Here is a 21097-nt window from a genome sequence, read left to right as displayed (position 1 = left end):
AGTTGACAAAGACATTGCTCAGTTGCCTTACAAAGGTTCAAGTTAAATGGCCGAAAACTCGCAATACCAAAATATATTTTAACGTATCGAACATTCAACTAATTCTGTTTACCCGTTAGTTCTTTCGAACGAGCATAGAAAGCTAATAAATAAGGAATTCTTTTCAGTTGAACACTAAATTTATTATATACAATATAACCAACTGGAGAGAAAAAAAAACTTAATTAGAAAAATCAGTATATTGAAAATACTAACGAAATTATCAAAATATATAATATGTTGATCTTTGTACAATTTAATGTAAGCGATAAAACTGACGCCAGACGATTCGACCGGTTTTTGTTTGTTTTCCAGCTACCGTGTGTTCACGCAGTTAAGGTACCTTCATTTGTGCATAGACGGCAGCACTGACGCAGCAAAAGATTGGTAGAGCCGGAGATGGAGAAATAAAGGCGCTAGCTGGACTCGGGTTAAACTAAAAGAAATATAGGCGCTAGCTGGACTCGAGTAAAAATAAAGGGCGTATAAAACCTAATTTAAGGCATTATGGATCTACTAGATGACGTTAAGAACTGGTATAATCACACGCTGGAAAATGGAGGTATGGAGAATTTGAAAATATTAATCTTTAACTACTACTTTTCAATCAGACAAACACAACGGTTCATAGTTTTCACCGTTTACTACTATTTTATATCTTGCGTCGATAGTTTTAAGTATAAGGCGGAAATAGTAAGTGTCAGTATAGATTATTTATTTGATAATAATCGTACATATGTAATGTACACATATAAATTAAGTGCTAGGTATCAAAAATAAAATTTATAAATTATTATTTATGCAATAATGACAGTGAAGTTTACGCAGTCTTCATCCCCTCGCTGAAATGGTGACCACACCGTATCTAATATCTGTAACCATCAGAAAGGATATTATCAGAGATAGATAAACCTTTCAACTGAATACAAGCACGTGTGAAAACGGCGTTGCAAGTTCTATATAATTTCGTTAACGAATTAGAGTGGCACGGAATTAACTAAAGGTTTGACGTAAACCGAAACGGTACCAGTATCGTTTCGTGAAGCCGTGATACGATTCTATCGATACATCATCCGATACAATACGATTCGTGTATATTCACTGAATGTTAGTGTCTTTCACTAAACGTTGCCTCTCGCTAGTACAGCGATATGTCTCGGGATTTACAACGCTAAAATCAGTGGTTCGATTCCCCTCCGTGGGCTCAGCAGATAGCCCGATGTGGCTTTGCTGTAAGAAAACACACACTAAACATTATAAGGCATTCGTACAGGAAAAAACAAGAATTTCTAATTCAATATTTTTGTTAAAAATTAATGATTCAACAAATAAAGATGAGTATCGAGTACTACATGTTGTCTTAATTTATTTTGTCAAAAACATTGCATACAAAGTAATAAAAAATTAACAATAACAAAACAAATAGCAAATAGAGGGATATTTTTTATTATTTGACTTCTATTGCCAGCTGCCATTTGGCTGATCAAATCTGAAAAACTGAAAAGTCACTGTTAAGTGTGAATTATTTAAATAAGACAATTTAGTAATATAGATAATACATAACAGACAAGACTATAAAACTGTGTAACATGGCTTCAGTATCTAGATACACATCGTAACGACTACTGGAATCAAACTACATCAAGGCATCCCTCTCGTCCACTGTCTGCGTAGTTTCTTCAGAAATGTGCGCTTAAAGCTAAAAACGTTTATAGCCTTGAAGCTCATAAATAGTAATTAATTATTTATAAATAGTGAATGCTAAAACTAATTCAGTCTTAATCGTAAAATATTTAGTTAGTTAGTTTGTTTTGAATTTCGCGCAAAGTTACTTGAGGGTTATCTGTCCCTAATTTAGTAGTGTAAGACTAGAGGGAAGGTAGCTAGTCATCACCACCCACCGCCAACTCTTGGGCTACTCTTTTACCAACGAATAGTGGGTTTGACCGTCAAATTATAACGCCCCCACGGCTGAAAGGGCGAGCATGTTTGGCGCGACCGGGATTCGAACTCGCGATCCTCGAATCAGGAGTCGAATGCCTTAACACACTTGGCCATGCCGGGCCAAAATATTTAGTAATTTTCGATTTACAATATTATTTGAACTCGTCTTCGTGGAACAAATGTTTAGAAGATTCTACTTTTCGTAGAACTGTTTCACAGAACGGCTGGTATGGGTATTAACACTTTTATTGATAAGGAGAAAACAACGTTTCGACCTTCCTAGGTCATCTTCAGGTTAAAAAAAAGACACATTTTCATTTAAAGTGGGTTTCTCGTCATCAAGAAGTTTTGTAGAACTGTGCAACAGAATGAAATTTGAATAGTTACACTTATTAAATATAGTACCTCTTAATACATCAACACAAAACTAAAATTTAGGTGTAAAATATGATTTATTTGCAAGATACATAGATATACATATAATGTTTAATAAATTGTTCGCGTTACGTGTGATCTATTTCATCAAACCTTTTACTATCGAATCTTTAGTTTATGACACTGTGGCACATTCACTGACAGTTAAGATGTTTCTTGTTGTAATCCATGAAACAAAGCTAAGGCTGAATTCATTATTAAATCCAACCGGTAAACGCTTTTCAGGTGTTGATTGTACACCACACTCGCATTCCAAATTTCAAACTTGAAGTACAAATAATAATTCTAACTTTATTGCAATAATGTTACATCTAACATCATTTTGGAACTGATATTTTTATAACATTTATTTTGATTGATTCACAGGTAAATGCGAAACAAAATATCCATTTTTTATTTCTATACATCTCAGAGGTTCATTGCTTGTAAACAATATATTTACTGATTTTTTTTTAGAGAATTTGCCTGTTCATACACAGTGCACAGGTTTATATTTTTTCAACATTACAGGAGCCCCAGTTGTCAGTTTTTCGAAAAACCTTAAATTATTGCTCTAGTCGTTTTATTCATTACACACTGTAATTTTAATTATCCAGTTGTGTTCAAACAGTACCTATAGCTGTATTCAAATCTGAGCTTAAAAAAGACTAATGTGTTGGTGCGACAGTTCGTTTGATGAGTGGAGTCGATTAAAGTAAGAAAACTAATAATAATAGAAAACTGATTTAAAAAATAATAATGTGTTATTAATCCTAACCTTAATTTGGATTTGTAAATACTATTTATAAAATGTACACTGTACTAATTTGATTTTATTTTCACTATAAACGTTGTTGTTCACATGGTTTGACAATACAAATAGCGGCTTAACCATTACTGGGTGTACCCCGCTGGTACAGCGAAAAGTATATGGATTTACAACGCTAAAATCAGGGGTTTGATTCCTCTCGGTAGACTCAGCAGATAGCGTAATGTGGCTTTGCTATAAGAAAACACACATATCATTACTGTGTGTCATATCAAATCCAGTCTGTCCCCTTCCCCAGTGGCACAGAGTTATGTCTGCGGACTTACAACGCTAGAAACTAGGTTTCAATACCCGTGATGGGCAGAGCACAGATAGCCCATTGTTTGATAAACTGCAAACAACCAACATGTCGGATAAGACTAGATATACTACGAAAGTCCTTAGCGGTACTGGAAACAGGAGAAGGAGTGTGGTTTGCATAGTGTTACATACTCGTATTTACTTTCAATAATAAATTCTTAGAATGTACTAATAAGTATTCAACCCACATCCTACAATATCATTAAAGGGTGTCATAGAAGTAATTAATAATACAGTCACTAAAAGAGAAAGAAAAGCCACGTGAGAAATAAGTGAAGGATAATTTTTCTCCAAAGATGAAGTTTTATACGTAAGAATAGGCAGACAAATTCTGAAACAGTAATTGATAGATGCATTGTTTTGAGGCGAGATCCATTGGAGCTGCACAGAAAAGAATGATGAAACATTTCGCTTCTTATTTCTCTACTAATAACACAAAATGAAAGTAACTTTATATTAATTCTAAAATACTGTTAAATTGACCATTAGGTGCAATAAAGGTTTTGAAATTTGATACGCAGGTTTGGCGTGCACTCAACACTGAGAAGTACTAACTCAGAGGTCTGCAACCTGCGATACGAATTCGAATACTTATTGTTCTCTTACTGAAAAGGCCCGGTATGGCCAGGTGGTTAGAACGCTCGACTCACACTATGAGGGTTGCGAGTTCAAATTCCCGTCACATCAAACATGCTCGCCCTTTCAGCTGTGGTGCCGTGTTATAATGTGATAGTCAAACCCACTATTCATTGGTAAAAGAGTAGCCCAAGAGTTGGCGGTGTGAGGTAATGACTATTGCCTTCCCTCTAGTCTTACACTACTAAATTAGGGACGGTTAGTGCAGATAGCTCTCGTGTAGCTTAGTGCAAAATTCATACCAAACTAAACCCACCGAAGGAACTTTGTTGTTGGTTTTAAAAGGTTAAACCGTTAGGACATGTTGCGTCTCTCAAAATGATTTGGTCTTAGACAAAAACAAAAATTTGCTCTTCTTCTTTGAAGGATTGCTGACTTTTCTACAATCTGGTCTAGGAAGGATGTAATAATAAACTTAGCTTTAGCTTTGTTAGAACGATTACAACAAGAAACACCTTATTAGACAGCGAAACCGACACAGCATCGTAAAATAAAGGTTCAATAATAAAACCTCTGCTTGACGGTATTGATTACTTGAGATACGCAGGTAAAAGAATCGTTTACATTAAACACAGCTGAGGTGAAATAGAACGCTTAAACTCGCACGCAATGCGAACATTAAACTACAACTTGTTAAATATTATCTATCTATAAACATGTATACATATATAGAAAAAGAGAGAAAAATCTTATGAATTAAATCGATTTCTTTTTAGGAAATCGTATTCTATGTCGACATTTGCGTTTGTGCAAATGTATTAAGCGGCGCTATATTTAATATGTCCAACTGGTTTAATTGCATTGTGTTGCACAGTTCTGCAAAAAAATGCAGGCTTCTAAAGATTGGTTCCATGAAGACGAGTTATATTAACCATGTAAATTTAAACTTGCAAAACATTTTACGAATAAAACTGTATTATTTTCAGTATTTCATCAGCGGACGTTCACTCTTTATAAATAATAAATCATTATTTACGAATTTCAAAACTCTAAAATATGTCAGTGTTAAACTGACTACGTACACAGAAAGGGGTATATTGAACTACGGTAATTGCATAGAAGATTTCTTACTGAAGTGAGATAGATAGATAAAACCAGCCATATAGTTTCAGTATATGCTGTTAATTAACTGCCTTTCGTGTAATATGCTAGTTTGAACTTAGGGACAGATATGCACAGACAACTTTTGTGTGTTCCTGCTCTGCTTTCTGAAACTGACAAACAATAAAACGCTGTACACAGCTGTTTTTCAAGACATAATAAAACCTTTATAGGACATTATACCCTAATACCATTCGAATTTTCCTTTTCCTTAAAATTACTGTGGTGTTTGCATAGTCTGTCAGCACACAGTAAATAATGTGCATATACATAAATTAGAACTGTGATTTCTCTGTATTGGCAAAATAAGCCCGTAAGCTACTGCTTTAACATACGTCTAGCAGATCAAAAAAATAAAAGAGAAAAACACTGCTCATTTCTATTATAATTTTTCTTCTTCAAAGCTTCCAAGGAAATTGCTTTGACGAAAGTTTTTTACTTTTATTTCATCAGTGCCATCATAATAAAAAAACACTTTTTAATGACAGAGTTATCGATAGCTGTATCAATAGTATTATAATAATAAGAATTCCGAGAAAACTGGCAACGGAAAAAACATATCTGTAATAATGGCTCCAGGAAAACAAATCTGATAGTAATCGTACTAACATTAAAGCAAGAGGGAAAAAATCATCCTTTCTTCTAAAAAGGAAAACATATACAGACCTAAATACCGCGATCTTCACATTGCCATCATACGAGACATATGTTTTTCTTCTTTCAAATCAAGCACAGAACTACTGAATAGCTTACCTGTACTTTGCCCGTTATGGGAATCGAAACCAGGTTTCTAACATTGTAAGTACGCATACATATTGTAGAGCCACTGGGAGGTTATCAGACACCTCGTCGTAAGGGTTGTTCATGTCATTCGATCCATCTAATACTCAAATAAACTTTCTGAAAAAGTTCTATTCGGAGTGTTTGTGTTAGTAAAAAATTTTGTTTCTGAAGTGCCTCCTCAGTAAGTCTGACGGCTTATAACGCAAACAGATTTGTGTTTCGATAACCGCAGTAAGCAGAGCAAAAAATAACTATTTGTATAGCATGGCACTTCACGACAAACAAACACATCTTCCTGGAGGGCCCGGTGTGACCAAGTGGTTAAGGCACTCGACTTGTAATCGGAGGGTCACTGGCTCGAATCCCAGTTGCACCAAACATGTTTGCCCTTTCAGGCGTGGGGGCGTTATAATGTGACGGTCAATCTCACTATTTGTTGGTAAAAAAGTAACCCAAGAGTTGGCTGTGGGTAGTGATGACCAACTGCCTTCCCTCTAGTCTTACATTGCTAAATTAGGGACGGATAGCGTAGATAGCCCTCAAGTAGCTTTGTGCGAAATTCAAAACAAACCAAACCTTCCTAGAGAAACACGAAAACGATATGAAAGCAGCAAAATAACTTACTAATAACGTACACTAATTTGTTCGTGAACAGGTATAAAAACTGTAAATAAACATTCGAAAATAATTTAAACAATAATTAAATCAGATTCTTTTGAAAAGAAGGTTTCTTCTGAAGGCTTACTAAATGTTTTTTATATATTTTTTTATTCATAGAATAAAATGTTAGTATGGGGAGAAACAACATCGTATCAGTCCAGTTCAGTTTTACTAGACATAAACCTTTTATAATATTTGTAATTTTTTAGAATCCAGTGTAATTTGTAAACTCTACAAATGATTTCAAAGAATTCGTAAAGTTTGCGATTATCCACACAAAGACAAACACAATTGCTAAACTTGGGGCTAGACGTTTAGGAATTGCAAATAGGAATAATGAGATATTATAAAATAAAGCATGACTAGGCGTATTAGATTTGTACTGTGATACAATTATAGGATATTTTAAACTCTTTTGTTAAACATATATTTTTCAGTACCTTGAGGTACAGAAGTTTTTATACCAAGTTAAAAGTAGATCCTGATTCGTTGAATATATTGTTTACATTGGTATCGTTTATAAAAACAAACGTAAACAAGAAGAAATAAGGTTAAACAGTTAGTGATCAGTTCAGGTCATGCTTATCCGTTTGTCTGTTGTCTAACATAACTCATAACGCTGAAATCCGGAGCTCGATTCCCGAGTTGATTACAGTAGATAGTCCAGTCGTTTTATTCTAAAACAGACTAGCTTCCTAGTGGCTCGTTGTTAAATCCAAAGATTTAAAACCCTCAAAACTAGGTAGGTTTCCAGATCAGTCGTGGACACAGCTTAGATAGTCCATTGTTTGTGTTTTATAACAAACAAACATATTTTTGTTTTCAGTTCTTCCTCTAGGACATACATTAAACAGATTTACAGAGTTTAATTTGAAATGTAAAATTCAGAAGCAGCAGAGTGACTATGTATAATCTTTGAAAAAAACAACTAAATACCAACTCATAAGATGTTTTTAGCACAATCAATCATTTTGAACAAAATTCTCTCCAGCGTCTGAATAACGTTAATTTTAAATATTATGATATTAAAGGTTTATCATACTAACAAAAACAAACATAGAACAGGTGAAACTTTGAACATAAAACAAGCGATTTCCTAAAATGTACCTGAATCTGTAGATGTACGAGTACAAGAATGGATGTTTATGCAAGGTCCAGGTCCAACCATCACCATCTGTTTGTCGTATGTGTACTTTGTTAAAGTACTCGGACCCCTCCTGATGAAGAACCGAGAACCCTTAAACTTACGCTGGGTCATGGTGCTATACAATTTCTTTATGGTTTATACAAGCGTATACTTATTTCTTAAGGTAAGAGAAGAATTATCATTTATGAATTCGCAATGTTTTAAAAAAGTTTGTTTCCAGCTCATTTAATACGTATAACTATTAAAATACAATTAAACATAGGAGAATCTCTTAAATAGCATTATTTTTATACAGAAAAACTGCGAATAAACATACGAAAATGATTTAAAACAATAATTGAATAAGATTATTTTAAATAGAAGGTTTCTTGTGAAAAGTCTACTAAAGGCTTTTTTTTCTTATTCTCTTTTTATTCATAGAATAAACTTTTAATATGGAGAAACCAGATCCAACTTAATCCGTTTTTTTTCGGATTCAAAATTAGAAATGCATGAAATTAACATTTCGGATCAGTATTCTCCCCTTCCCCCCAAGAGGCCTTTCATAAAAATACCAAAACTCATCAGTTGGGTTTAATGATGAGAGACAAAAAAAATAGTTGTATCTATTCTAATCCTATAAACAATCAATAGTTGTTCTCAGTTGATTCAAATATACATAATAATTTTTAGTATTAAAAGTTTTTATCTCCTTTTGTATCATCTAATAAAGTAATTTTTAATTATATTTTATTAACCTCTCTGTTTTTTTCCCTTCTTAGTTAGAAAAACAATTAATTATTTAACACTTTGGCTTCTAAGCCTACTTTGCCGATACTTTCCACGGTCCCACGACTCATTTTACGATTACATTTTTTTGGAAGAGTGTATATGTACCCATTGTGTGCCAGTCAATAAGTGGTCCTTACTGGGTCATGTGGAAGCCAACGTCTTATGATGGAACATTTGAATTGTCGTTAATAATGTATTAAACAGAACTCATTGGTGCATTTTTAATTGAATATGTAATATCGAACTTAAATGCCCTTTTCTTATCATTGAATTTATGTGAGCACATTTAACTTCAGCGTTACATTTGAATTTTGACACTTGATATTTCACAAACTCTAAAAAAAGTTTACAATACCTGCAATATGTCATACTCTTGATACTCTGCACTGACAGAAAGGCCCGGTATGGCCAGGTAGTTAAGGCACTCGACTCGTAATCTGAGGGTCACGGGATCGAATCCTCATTACATTAAACGTGCTAGCCCTTTCATCCGTGAGGGCGTTATTATGTGACAGTCAATCCCACTATTTGTTGGTAAATGAGTATCCCAAGAGTTAATGGTGGGTGGTGATGAGTAGCTGCCTTCCCTCTTGTCTTACATTGATAAATTAGGGACGTCTAGCGCAGATTGCTCTCGTGTCGCTTTGCGCGAATTTGAAAAACCAAAACCAAATCAAATGCACTGACCCTATTTTTGAAGACCCTTATTTAATATCGAATGAACTAACTATAGGTGTAATAACAGTTTGGATTTTGAAGATTCTGGTAGATTTATTGTTCAACAGTTGCCTTTTACCGAACAATATGGTCTGCAGTTAGTTCGTAATATATTGTAGAGAATTACAGTAGTAAATGTTACGTTCAAATTCAATTCCAAAATAAGGCTTTAAAACCCAAAACTTTGTTAAATCAAAGTTTTCCTAGATTGTATTGCAATTGTACCTAGTGTTTTATTTATTTCTTAATCTTTGTCTTAAATCTTTTGTGCGTTTTATGTATTTTTTGTGTCTGTATGGATTATCCCTGGATTGGTAATATTGAGGCTACATCACAAGTTTTGTTTTTAAAATCTGACATATAATGTGATTGGAAACAGTCGAATCCTGAGTAGCCTTAAAGCAATCAGTTAATTAAGACGTAGCTCGACGTCACATACATTTTACAAACCTATTCAATTCTTTACCTTGCTTAACTCTTTTCCAGTGATTGAAAACATTTTCTTTTGACTGTCATTTTGATGAATTTTCTTGGACCAGTCAGACTACATTAAATTCAGAGAGATGATTGTTCTTGTAGACTGGATATTTTACGACTATACCTCTGTACTCGAATAATCACATGAAACATCACGTGGTAACACATTTAGTGTTAACAAATGGGCGTTTTACAGATCTTTGTGTGCTCTCTGTAAACAAGCGAAGTGTTCTATCGATCTTTGTGAATTCTATATAAACAAGTGTAATGTTATATAAATCTTTGTGTTTACTATATAAACAAGAGTGGCGCTTATTCTACAGATCCATGTGTTTGCTATACAAAGAAGTGGAGTGTTCAACAAAACTTTGTATGTGCTATGCAAACACATAGTATGTTCTACAAAGTTTTGTACGTCTTATCTAAACAGGTAGTGTTCTAAAAATTATTCTATGTGTTATCTAAATAAGTATATTGTTCTATAAGGTTTTGTGCGTGGTATCTAAACATATGGAGTGTTCTACACAATTTTGTTTGTGATATCCAAGCTCATTAAACCACATGATATGTGAACACCCTAAATGTCCATAAAGTTGAAATTACGTAATAATTTTCTCACTGTTTCAGCTTGGCTTCCTTGGTTGGTTTGGGAAATACGACTACAGATGCCAACCCGTTGACTACTCCGATCATCCGGACGCTACAGAAGTAACTTTCTTCCATCTTCGTTGTTTGTTTTTTGCTTAAAGTTCTGATGTCAATTACGGTGACGTATCCAGGATTACACGAGAGTGGGGGCAGGGTTCAAATCAGGTGGTCACATCTACCTGTCTCCGAAATCTATGACTGCTAATGATGCGTGACCAATTAGAAATTTCAGAGGGCAAGTTAAAATCAATTCTATAGAAAGTGGTCACATTCTGTTTGTGCAAGAAATACCCACTTCTAAAACTGCAGCTTTGTGGAATTTTTGTAATGAAATTGATACCAGTATTGAAAATATATCACAAACTTTTGTCAATCAAAACATCTTCCTCTCTTCTCTCCTGGATACGCTACTGAAGTAGTTCTGTAAATTTAAATTTACAACATCCTTGAAGCTAGAAATGTTATATGTTTGTTGAAATGTTCTGTAGACATTTTGAATAATTTCAGCATTATTAAAACTCACTTTCGACGTTTCGACAGTGAACTGTAAAATGCACACTTATATTTAAATACTAAATTAGGTGTATATTGTTTAAAAAATTCGGTGTTTAAAGAAAATCTAAATAGTTACACCTCGAAAGGCGAGTGTGGTAAACGTAGAAAAAACTACAATGTTTTATATAACTTCTCCACCTTATCACGACTGTTTCATTGTAAACTAAAAAATACATATGTCCTCTAACCTTTATGTTTCAGAATACTTTTTATCTCAAATTACTAGCTTATCTCTCAGCCCGGCATGGCTAAGTGGTTAGGACGCTCACGGATTCAAATCCCAATCAAACCAAACATGCTCGGCTTCTCAGCCGTGGGGGCGTTATAATGTTACGGTCAATCCCACTATTCGTTAGTAAATGAATAGCCCAAGAGTTGGTGTTGGGTGGTGATGACTAACTGCCTTCCCTCTAGTCTTACACTGCTAAATTAGGGACGACTAGCACAGATAGCTCTCGAGAGTAGCTTTGCGCGAAATTCACAACAAACAAACAAACACTTATGTGTCTTCATATCGCTCACTACGAGGAGGTCAGCTTATGGCATCAAATGAAGTAATTTTATGCTGAAATATTCAGTGTCAAGCTCTAAACAAGTAAAAACTTGAAATCACCAATTTCCTATGAAAAAGTAACCAGCAACAATAACCTCCTCTCCAGATGATTTAGGTTTGGTTGTTTGAAGTTAAGCACAAAGCTACACAATGGGCCATCTGTATTCTTCCCACCACGGGTATCGAAACCCGAATTTTAGTGTTGTAAGTCCACGGATATACCGCCGTATCATTGGGGGAAGGGTACTTCAAATGGATCAGTATTAGTCGAGGGCTTATAACGTTAAAACTCAATTTTCCAGGGTGCACAACACAGACATTTTTTTGTTCATGTTTGCGATTAACGACAAACACATCAACAGGAGTTAGTGGAATTAATTACAAAATTATTTTGTGTATATATGATATAAATTTTACTGGTAACCCTGTGAAAAAAAAAACTAAGTATTTCGATGCATAAATAGTTTTGTAGAGTGTGTTGCTCTGGGTAGATAATAAAGGAAGAGAAATATTAAGTGACGATTTTACTGATCGCTGTACATTTTTTCATTTGAACATGGCACAGTAGCTACCAAATATTTGTATTTACAGAGACACACGTGGCTACTTCCTTTTCACACGTAAAAACAAACAATAACAAATGAATATTAATACTGTTGTTATTTTTGTCGTTGATGTCACCAAATTTTTGTATTTCTTCTGTAGTATATAATAATGTTCTGCATGTTCTTTAGCAATATCAGTATAATTTTAGTTGTCAATTTAACACTGTTAAAACATGTGTTTGTTTCTGTTTTGTCCCGGTGTCTTAGATGACCCAGATAGCTTGGTGGTACTACGTCTCAAAATTTGTAGAATTTTCAGATACGGTAAGCTACACATGTGTAAATGCAAGTTCTTCGGAAACACGGTAAGTCACTTATATGCAGACCTAGATTTATTTGAAAATACCACAAGTTGCTTTTATGTAGGTGAGCTTTCTTTGAAAACGTGGTAAGTAGTGTGCTTAGGTGAAGATTTATTTGAAAACATGTTAAGTAACGTGTGTAGATGAAGGTTTGTTTGGAATTACGGTAAGTTACTAGTGTGTAGATGCACATTTCTTTTAATTTAAAGTGAATATTTTAAGTATGTTGTTGCTTTAATTAAATTTAAAGTGTTTTTTATTATAATTTTTAAACATTGAGAGTTAAATATTACTTGGTTACTTTTTTCAATTCTGTGTTAAAAGTTTACTCTGATTTAGTCTCGTGGTCTGAGCTACCCTCAATGTTAGACTGATCTGGAAAGTTCGAAGCGTGTAGCTTTTTATCACTTTTGTCGAAACACTTTCTCGAATAATTTGCTTTTAATAGTCAATAACTCGTATAATTTACAATATATTCTTAAGTTTTCATTTAATGTTTCACGTCAAAATAGAAGCAGACAGTGAATTCATTGTTTGGCGTTAGGCTTATCTTTACTATAACACGGACCTAATAGTATATATGGAATTGCGACTACTGGAACAGGTTATCTATTTCTGATAACTCTGAAAAAGTGTAGTTTTATTCAGCTGTTATACTATATATTTAAGACACTTTGTGCAAGGACTGCAAAATATTTACATTATTAATAATTCTTTGATAAGGTTGTTAGTCAAGTTTATCAGTTGTCTGCCAATCCACAGATTCTAATTAAAGCCTGGTACATAGAAATATACAGTGTATAATAACAAAAAACTGCTCGAAAGTATGATCTTAGCTACAAATTGGTCCGTCTTCACTGAAATTGCATGTGTGTTCCATGTTGCAATGAAGTTTAGGGTTTATAAAAGTCAAGTGCTGGGACACCTAACTAGCTACAATTAATGTTCTTCGAAGAAAGGATTTTACAGACTTTAAAAGGAGTAGTAATTGGAACAATCGATGTTAGTATCGGCATTGGAATTATTTCATTCTTTACTCATATTCATGTCGTCTGTGCTAAACAAAAAGTAGAAGGTCATGAACCTGCTGACCTGCTCAGTTATTCAACATTAAGCGTTTCTTTGGTCCATGAAAACTTTGAATCAATTGTGAAATGAAACTGCTCATCTATTCTTGAACATATGTTGGCGCAGATAGCCTACTTGATTTGCGCCATAAAACACCAAACCAACCTACCTTGAATATATGACTCAAGACTCCATGAATGTGGGCCAGAACACCATCTATACAGCTCAAGGTTCCATGAATGCAGGCCAGAACACCAGCTACATGACTCAATGCTCTAGGAATGCTGGTCAAGACACCAGCTATATGATTGAAGACTCCAGGAATGCAGGCCAGAGTACTAGCTATATGGCTCAAGAATCCAGGACTCTAGACCAACACATACACAGCTTTGCACAAAGAGATCCATGCCGCTGGATATTAGAAACAGGCTACAGTCATTCATCACTATCATTGATGACAATAACACTAAGGTATTAGAATTATATGGCTAATAATATACAACTTGAATAACAATAGTTTATTAAAAAACAGCAAATGCCAATAAACTTAATAAAATACGTTTTAGAAGAGTAGATTTTGAGGTTTAGTATATCACATCTTGAGCGTCAAAACTGGGGAAAAGACAAATAAATGGAAAACCTTCAAGTGGAACAAAGAAACTACTCCTTACTACTTCCTTTCAGTAGCTGTGACTGATTCCATGACAACCCATAGAATACTTTGGATTTATCTGTTTTACTTCAACCATGAAGAATGAGGGGTGAGGTCACAGCATGGGTTCAGTCTAGTTTGTTTTGATTTCGTATAAGAATATCTTGACTATCTTATTATATTACAGCATTGTATATACAATACAGCATTATTTGCATCTATGGAATTCTATTAGGAAGGATTATTTATTTTTCAGCAAGATAATGTACCATGCCATACAGGATTTTATATCAATTAGTGTATAAAACAAATAGCACAGAGAATATGGTTTAATCAGGTCAAAACCTTTTATGAATATTATACTCTTTCTAGTGTATTTTGAAAACCAAATTAAAGACAAACTTTGAAATATCGATACTTTTGGAGTTTGTAAGAGGAGCGGCGGTCTGTCGCTACAAACTTGTGTCAGTGGTTGATGGAAAACTTTAGAAACACAGTTCAAAGTAAGATTAATGCGAAAGGGTTTTTAATCCTACACTGAAATGGGGAAAAATTACGCCTTCTTCTTCAGCGTTTGCTTTCCTACTATTTAAGGTAATATGTTAAGCATCTATCTTATATTTAACTGTGTTTCTGTTTGTTTGTTGTAAATCTGAATACAGTTATTTCAATCAGTTTATATATATATGGAAATGAAAGACTTGGTAGGCTGTTTTTATTACCCTATTTCACTAAGATAAGTTACAGATAATACGTGGAATAAAACTTGGACTAGAAAGATATTAGTATTATTTGTGACTTAATGTGAATAGACTGTTATTTTAAATTTTAATTTATAAATTTATTTACCGTAACATATTATCAGTTAAACTACAAATATGAATTGAAATATTTATTATTATTATTAGTAACGTATATTAAAAATAACTCGCCTGGCTTTCAGCTGCTATTCTTATGATTTTGTTTCAACTGTTATTCTCAACAAATGAGCCACCAAAAGAGTAAAATGATACAGATAGTTTTTATAGAAAGAAACGTTTATTCGTGAGAACAAATTCGATTGATTCTTGCTACATATTTACAGATTTTTTTCGTACTGAGAAAGAAGTTTTCCCACGTGTCCACACTTCATGTAATCCATCATGGAGTTATGCCTATGAGTGTGTGGTGGGGAGTTAAGTTTACTCCAGGTAAGTTATCTTATAATGAGTGGTGCTGAAGGACTGTTTTACTCCAGGTAAGTTATCTTATAATGAGTGGTGCTGAAGGACTGTTTTTGTGACTAATTAATTTTGTTGTTGTTTTTTGTAATTATTCTAATCTATTCAACAGAATCGTTGACAGGAGGGTTGGTTTAAAACATATTTGTGATAAGTTGATTCTAGAAAAATATTAGGAATCTACTACTGTTTATATAGATAGCGTGTGTGTTTTTTTCTCATGGCAAAACCACATCGGGCTATCTGCTCAGCCCACCGAGGGGAATCCAACCCCTGATTTTAGCGTTGTAAATCCGGAGACATATCGCTGTACTAGCGGGTGGCGTATAGATAGCTCACGTTATTTTAATTACATTTCAAACAAAGTAAACACTTAAGTAATAACTCAAAAATTGGTCTTAATTATATTAGTAGTCTATGAGCAGCTGGTTATAAAATACGTGAGGTAGTAAATTAAACTTGGCTTCCAGTTATGATCAGACAATGGTAGTAATCAAGAAGGATATAAAACTGTACATGGAAGCTAGAACCACGTTTTTTTGTCATCTAGAGCTGCTGGTATCAAATGTGTTTCAAATAATTTTATAAGCTGTTCCACAACCAATAGGTTGAAGAAAAGTGTGTTCTAAAGTAATTAAAAATGGGTCTGATTGACAGTGTATGGTGACGTAATTATACATGATGTACAAGTCACCAAGCTATATACAACTTGGTCAGTTTGTGGAAAACCTTGTGAAAATGGTTTTGAATGTTTCTAAGATCTTTCTTACTTAAAATTTTTGCTAGAGTACTTTAGAATTGTCCCCCAGTGACGCAGCGGTATGTCTGCGGACTTCCACCGTTAGAAACAAGGTTTGATACCTGAGGTGGACAGAGCAGAGATAGCTTATGGTGTAGCTTTGTGCTTAACTGCAAACAAACCTTTAGAATTTTATTATCATTATAAACAAGACTTCTGTGTCGTTAATATCTAAACTGAAATTACACTGTTAATAAATTCACCACACCTGATGTACTTTCTTTACAATAATAGAAATACAAAATATTATTTCTGAAAATGGTTAGACTTTGTTAAAATAACAAAAGAAAGAATTATGAAGATATTGACTCTTTATAAGTTTTAGGTTTGAAGCAGTGCCGTATATGTTTAATCTTTTGTAAAATACATTCAAGTGTATAAGTAATAATATGTAACCATTATTAATAATTCATTTATTCCAGGAGGACATAGTACATTTTTTGCATTCATCAACAGCTTCGTTCACGTTGTTATGTATATCTATTATGGAATAGCAGCTATTGGACCACATATGTACAAATATCTGTGGTGGAAGAAGTATATTACAACCATTCAGATGGTAGGTAGCAGTTAAAAATTAAGCTTCAGATAAGAATATATTAGCTCTCTTTAGGAGCTACTTTGAGTATATTGCTATTTTAGATATTTAAATTTATTTATTATGTTTACAAAGTTTGTGATAATACTAATAAAATATACCATCATCTTTGCAACCAAATATCTTGAAGACTATTTATGAACAACAGATGGCAGTACCGACTAAAAACTTCATTGATTAAACAATAGAGGCATAACTAAAAGTTATTACAGTTTTATTTCCCAAATGTGGCCTAGAAATTCCTGGAGAAGTCGTCTGTTTTTTGTGTTTGTTTTTTGCCCTAGTTTTTTATCTCTCAGTTATTCAGAAAGCACTAAAATGATGTCAGAGAAAGTACCCTGAACGTTGCAATTTGTGCTGCCTGTGACGTCAGTAAAACGTGCATATGCTGTGAATCACAAGAGGAATTATGCAATCTGTAAGCTACAACATAGTATGACATACAAACTTAAAAAGCGATAAATAAAAATATTTGTGACTGTTAACTTTGGTCTTATTTACTCTTGAAGCAGAACATTTACGGAGACCCTGCGAAACTATACTTAGTTTATTATTTATATCAAGTTTGAATACAAAATATTCTAACTTTTAATCACATTATCGATTGTATTTACATTTTAATTATTACAACAGTTTGTTGAATGTCTTCAGAAATCATCAATGGGCTATGTGAAATGTTATGTTTTATTGTTTCATATACGTTATTATAACTTTATATTACTCATTGCTTTCAATATTAAAATGCAAAGAGTTAAGGACTCCAGGTCTTGAAATTCAAGAGCTTTCTCGCTTCACCGTTTTAGGAATTTACACCTTAATATTTCAGACGAGTCACAGCTGCTGCAGATCAGGCCTAACTGATCATTGGTAGTATAAGGAAATGCATCATGGACAACAGATAAAGAGTAGATTTGACGTTTCATTATATTATTCTCTTTTCCTTTAAAATCCACTTTAAATTTAAAATTCTGAGGTAAAATATTAACAGTCCAATTTTACAATTGGCTTTTTAATAATTTTTTATTAATATTAATAATGTATGTTTAAAATAACTGCCATATTTTTCAGTTGTTTTTATGCATACTTCTTATTTCAGGTTCAGTTTGTTATGATTTTTGTTCATTCATTCCAACTGCTTTTTCGAGACTGTAATTATCCGAAAGGCTTTATATGGTGGATTGGATTTCATGCTGTCCTTTTTTGGTTTCTTTTTTGGGATTTCTACAAAAATGCCTACAAGAAACCCAGATCACATTTCAAGAAAAATGAAAATATCCTAAGTCATAAAAATTTATCAACTAACAATAATAGAATTAATGTTTTGGTCCGTAAAAACGGTACAAGCTTGAAAAATGAAATAAAACTCTCTAAAGAAGCATGACAATTAAGAAAAAATAACTCCGTCATTTGAAGGTAAATTATAATAAGATTTAATGCGTTTTGTTCTTTGTTTTAATGTTTTTGCCATTATTATTATGAAGTATATTGTTGTTCTTTTATTATCATTGTGAGCTAAAAAACACAGTTTTTATCACAAAATCAACGTCATGGTGCTGTGATAATATACGTATCTTGTATTTGAACACAGTTGTTTTTGTAGTTACTGTTGTTGTTAATAGTGACAAGTTAGCTTAGTTTGGTTAGTTTTGAATAACTCTTCTAATTAGCTAATAAAGTTGAATTTCATCTGTGTTATGAAAGAAGAGACTAAAAGTAGACAAGAGCTGGTATTTTTAAATCTCTCAGTACCATTATATCTTTTATGAGATTTGCATTTATTAAAAACTGTTTAGCCTGTTTAACAAAGTATTTTATTACCTACCTATATAGGCTTGGCAAACTAGAAGTAATTACTATATTTTTTAGAATAATCAAAATTTAAAAAGTTACATATTTAGTTTTATAAACTCCTCAATGAGTCAGTGGTAAAGTTTCAGACTCGCAATCCGGGTTTCTATTTCTATTCTTTGCAGTGGATATAATGAAGATAACCTGATTCATAGTTCTGCGCGAAAAACAACAAAAACAATGCTATAAAATGAAAAATATTTGTCGTATTAACTAAACAGTGAAGGTTTGTTTGAAACAAGCATTTCGTGATTTTGGTAACCATGTTGCATGACAATTTCTGATATTTCTAATTTAAATGTAAGCAGAATAATGATGGATTTACACTAAACGGTTAACACTCAGTATTTTTATTTTATTTTAATGGTATACTGTTTATGTTAGTAATTTTCACAAAGTGTGTTAAGAGAGAAAACTTTGCTCAACAATGCATGACATTTTAGTTTGAATGTATAGTTTTATAGTTTTTCAAGGTGTCATATTAGTTTCAAATATTGTTGCGCAAATGAAACATTTTTTTTTTTCATAGCATACCTATGAGATAGAAATATTTCTGTAGAATACACAATGACAAAGATGATTAAGTAATCAATAACCACTACTCGAATTAAATATTTCGAAGTAAATATTTGCATTCAACATTGTTGTAGAAGTCATAACCAATCTCTTCAAATAACTAATGAGTTTTCGGATTATTGGCGGGAAATTTCACGTGAAAGCTGTTAGAATCTTACATTATTGCAGTATGTGTTAATCGTATCGAAATTCGTTGTAAATTAGATCAGCAGTAATGGTGTTGTGAAAATAAAACTAAGCACAATCAATGAGTTTCCTCAATAATTCTAGATTTTGATCGTTAATGAAAAATCTCAAAAGCTTTCCGCCCATATTTCATGATTAGAATGGACTAGGCAAGATTTAGTAGTAAGGATGCTCAGACCGTGAATCCGAAAGATTGTGGTTCACGTCAAAATGAGTTCTGCACTTTGCGGCCATGGATGATATAAAAATGGTGGTCAAACATTACTTTTCGAGTAAACAGTGGATACTTGCTGTTGACTAACTGCATTTCCTGAGTCCAATCTGTCAGTTCACAATTAAGGATGGCTACGACTAGATAGTCTAGCCCTTCCTTAGGTTTCTGCGCGAAAATTGTAAACAAACATAAGATTAGTCCTATATTAAAATTCGCCAATTTAAGCTTATACAAAAAATAAATGAATCTAAATATGTCAGTTTTTCACTACCGTATAGAATACAAACATATATTTTTATGTAATAAGTGTTCCAATATAAGTTTAATTAGTTTTGAAACTGTTCTAATGTATTTCTTAGTGAATATTTCTTAATTTTGTGACCGAGTAAAAGTAGAGAAAACTTATATTTTCATTGTAATTACGTATTTACATTATTATTTTCTAATAATTCATTGAGTCATTACCGTAGTAAGCTTAATGAACGAAGGTGCCTTCTAATCTACCAGTGACGATTTGTTTTCTAATCTTTTTTTTCTTTCGAAAAATTTCGAAAACAATTTCAAATAAGTTCTGCACTTCGTTGTATATTTACCACGTGTCCAACATTTTAGTACATAGGTCGTTATATAAAATCAAATAAAGGAACTATTATAATAGTCTGTTTTGGGTGTTCATTTCATTTTCAAAGTGGCCCGGCATGGCCAAGCGTGTTAAGGCGTGCGACTCGTAATCTGAGGGTTGCGAATTCGCATCCCAGTCGCGCCAAACATGATCGCCCTCTCAGCTGCGGGGGCGTTATAAAGTGATGGTTAATCCTACTATTTGTTGGTAAAAGAGTACCCCAAAAGTTAGCGGTGGGTGATGATGACTAGCTGCCTTCCCTCTAGTCTTACACTGCTAAATTAGGGACGGCTAGCACATATAGCCCTCGAGTAGCTGTGCGCGAAATTCAAAACAAACAAACAAACAAACCATTTAAAAGTGGCTCGGAATAAACTAAATTTTTTTTCTTCAGAAATAACGACTTTTAAAACTTGTTTTTAAAAGCTATCAGTTTTAAATTATATCTTTTTTACAAAACATAAATTACTTTTTAAATACCTGAAACACAAACATCCTTAATAAAATTGATTTTAATTTACTAACATCAATAATTCAAAAGTTAGTATGAGCATTTTAAATCTAATATTTTTAGAACTTAATATTTTATTTTTTAAAAGATATTTCGTCTTCATTAGATTAACACAGGAATATTTTTGTTTGTTTTGGAATTTCGCACAAAGCTACTCGAGGGCTATCTGTGCTAGCCGTCCCTAATTTAGCAGTGTAAGACTAGAGGGAAGGCAGCTAGTCATCACCGCCAACTCTTGGGCTACTCTTTTACCAACGAATAGTGGGATTGACCGTCACATTATAACGCCCCCACGGCTGGGAGGGCGAGCATGTTTGGCGCG

The 21097-nt window shown here is 33.3% G+C and overlaps 1 protein-coding gene across 4 annotated transcripts in view; it reads left to right on the top strand.

The window, feature by feature from the left end:
- LOC143223386 (very long chain fatty acid elongase AAEL008004-like) overlaps positions 1 to 20297 on the top strand; it is a 46127-nt gene extending 25830 nt beyond the window's left edge. For 3 of the 4 annotated variants that reach the window (XM_076451307.1, XM_076451308.1, XM_076451306.1), the window contains 7 exons: positions 355 to 601; positions 7826 to 8016; positions 10446 to 10526; positions 12387 to 12443; positions 15286 to 15391; positions 16643 to 16779; positions 17915 to 20297. In XM_076451307.1, the coding sequence (XP_076307422.1) occupies positions 547 to 601; positions 7826 to 8016; positions 10446 to 10526; positions 12387 to 12443; positions 15286 to 15391; positions 16643 to 16779; positions 17915 to 18199 (912 nt within the window). In that variant the 5' untranslated portion in view covers positions 355 to 546 and the 3' untranslated portion in view covers positions 18200 to 20297. The remainder of the gene's footprint in view (positions 1 to 354; positions 602 to 7825; positions 8017 to 10445; positions 10527 to 12386; positions 12444 to 15285; positions 15392 to 16642; positions 16780 to 17914) is intronic. The other variant, XM_076451309.1, reaches the window with a different exon arrangement.
- Positions 20298 to 21097: the final 800 nt, after the last annotated feature.

Source organism: Tachypleus tridentatus, chromosome 8 (genome assembly GCF_004210375.1).
Source record: "Tachypleus tridentatus isolate NWPU-2018 chromosome 8, ASM421037v1, whole genome shotgun sequence".
NCBI classification, from domain to species: Eukaryota; Metazoa; Arthropoda; class Merostomata; order Xiphosura; family Limulidae; genus Tachypleus; species Tachypleus tridentatus.
Note: the sequence above shows the minus strand (reverse complement) of the source record. Positions and strands in the feature narration are given on the sequence as shown.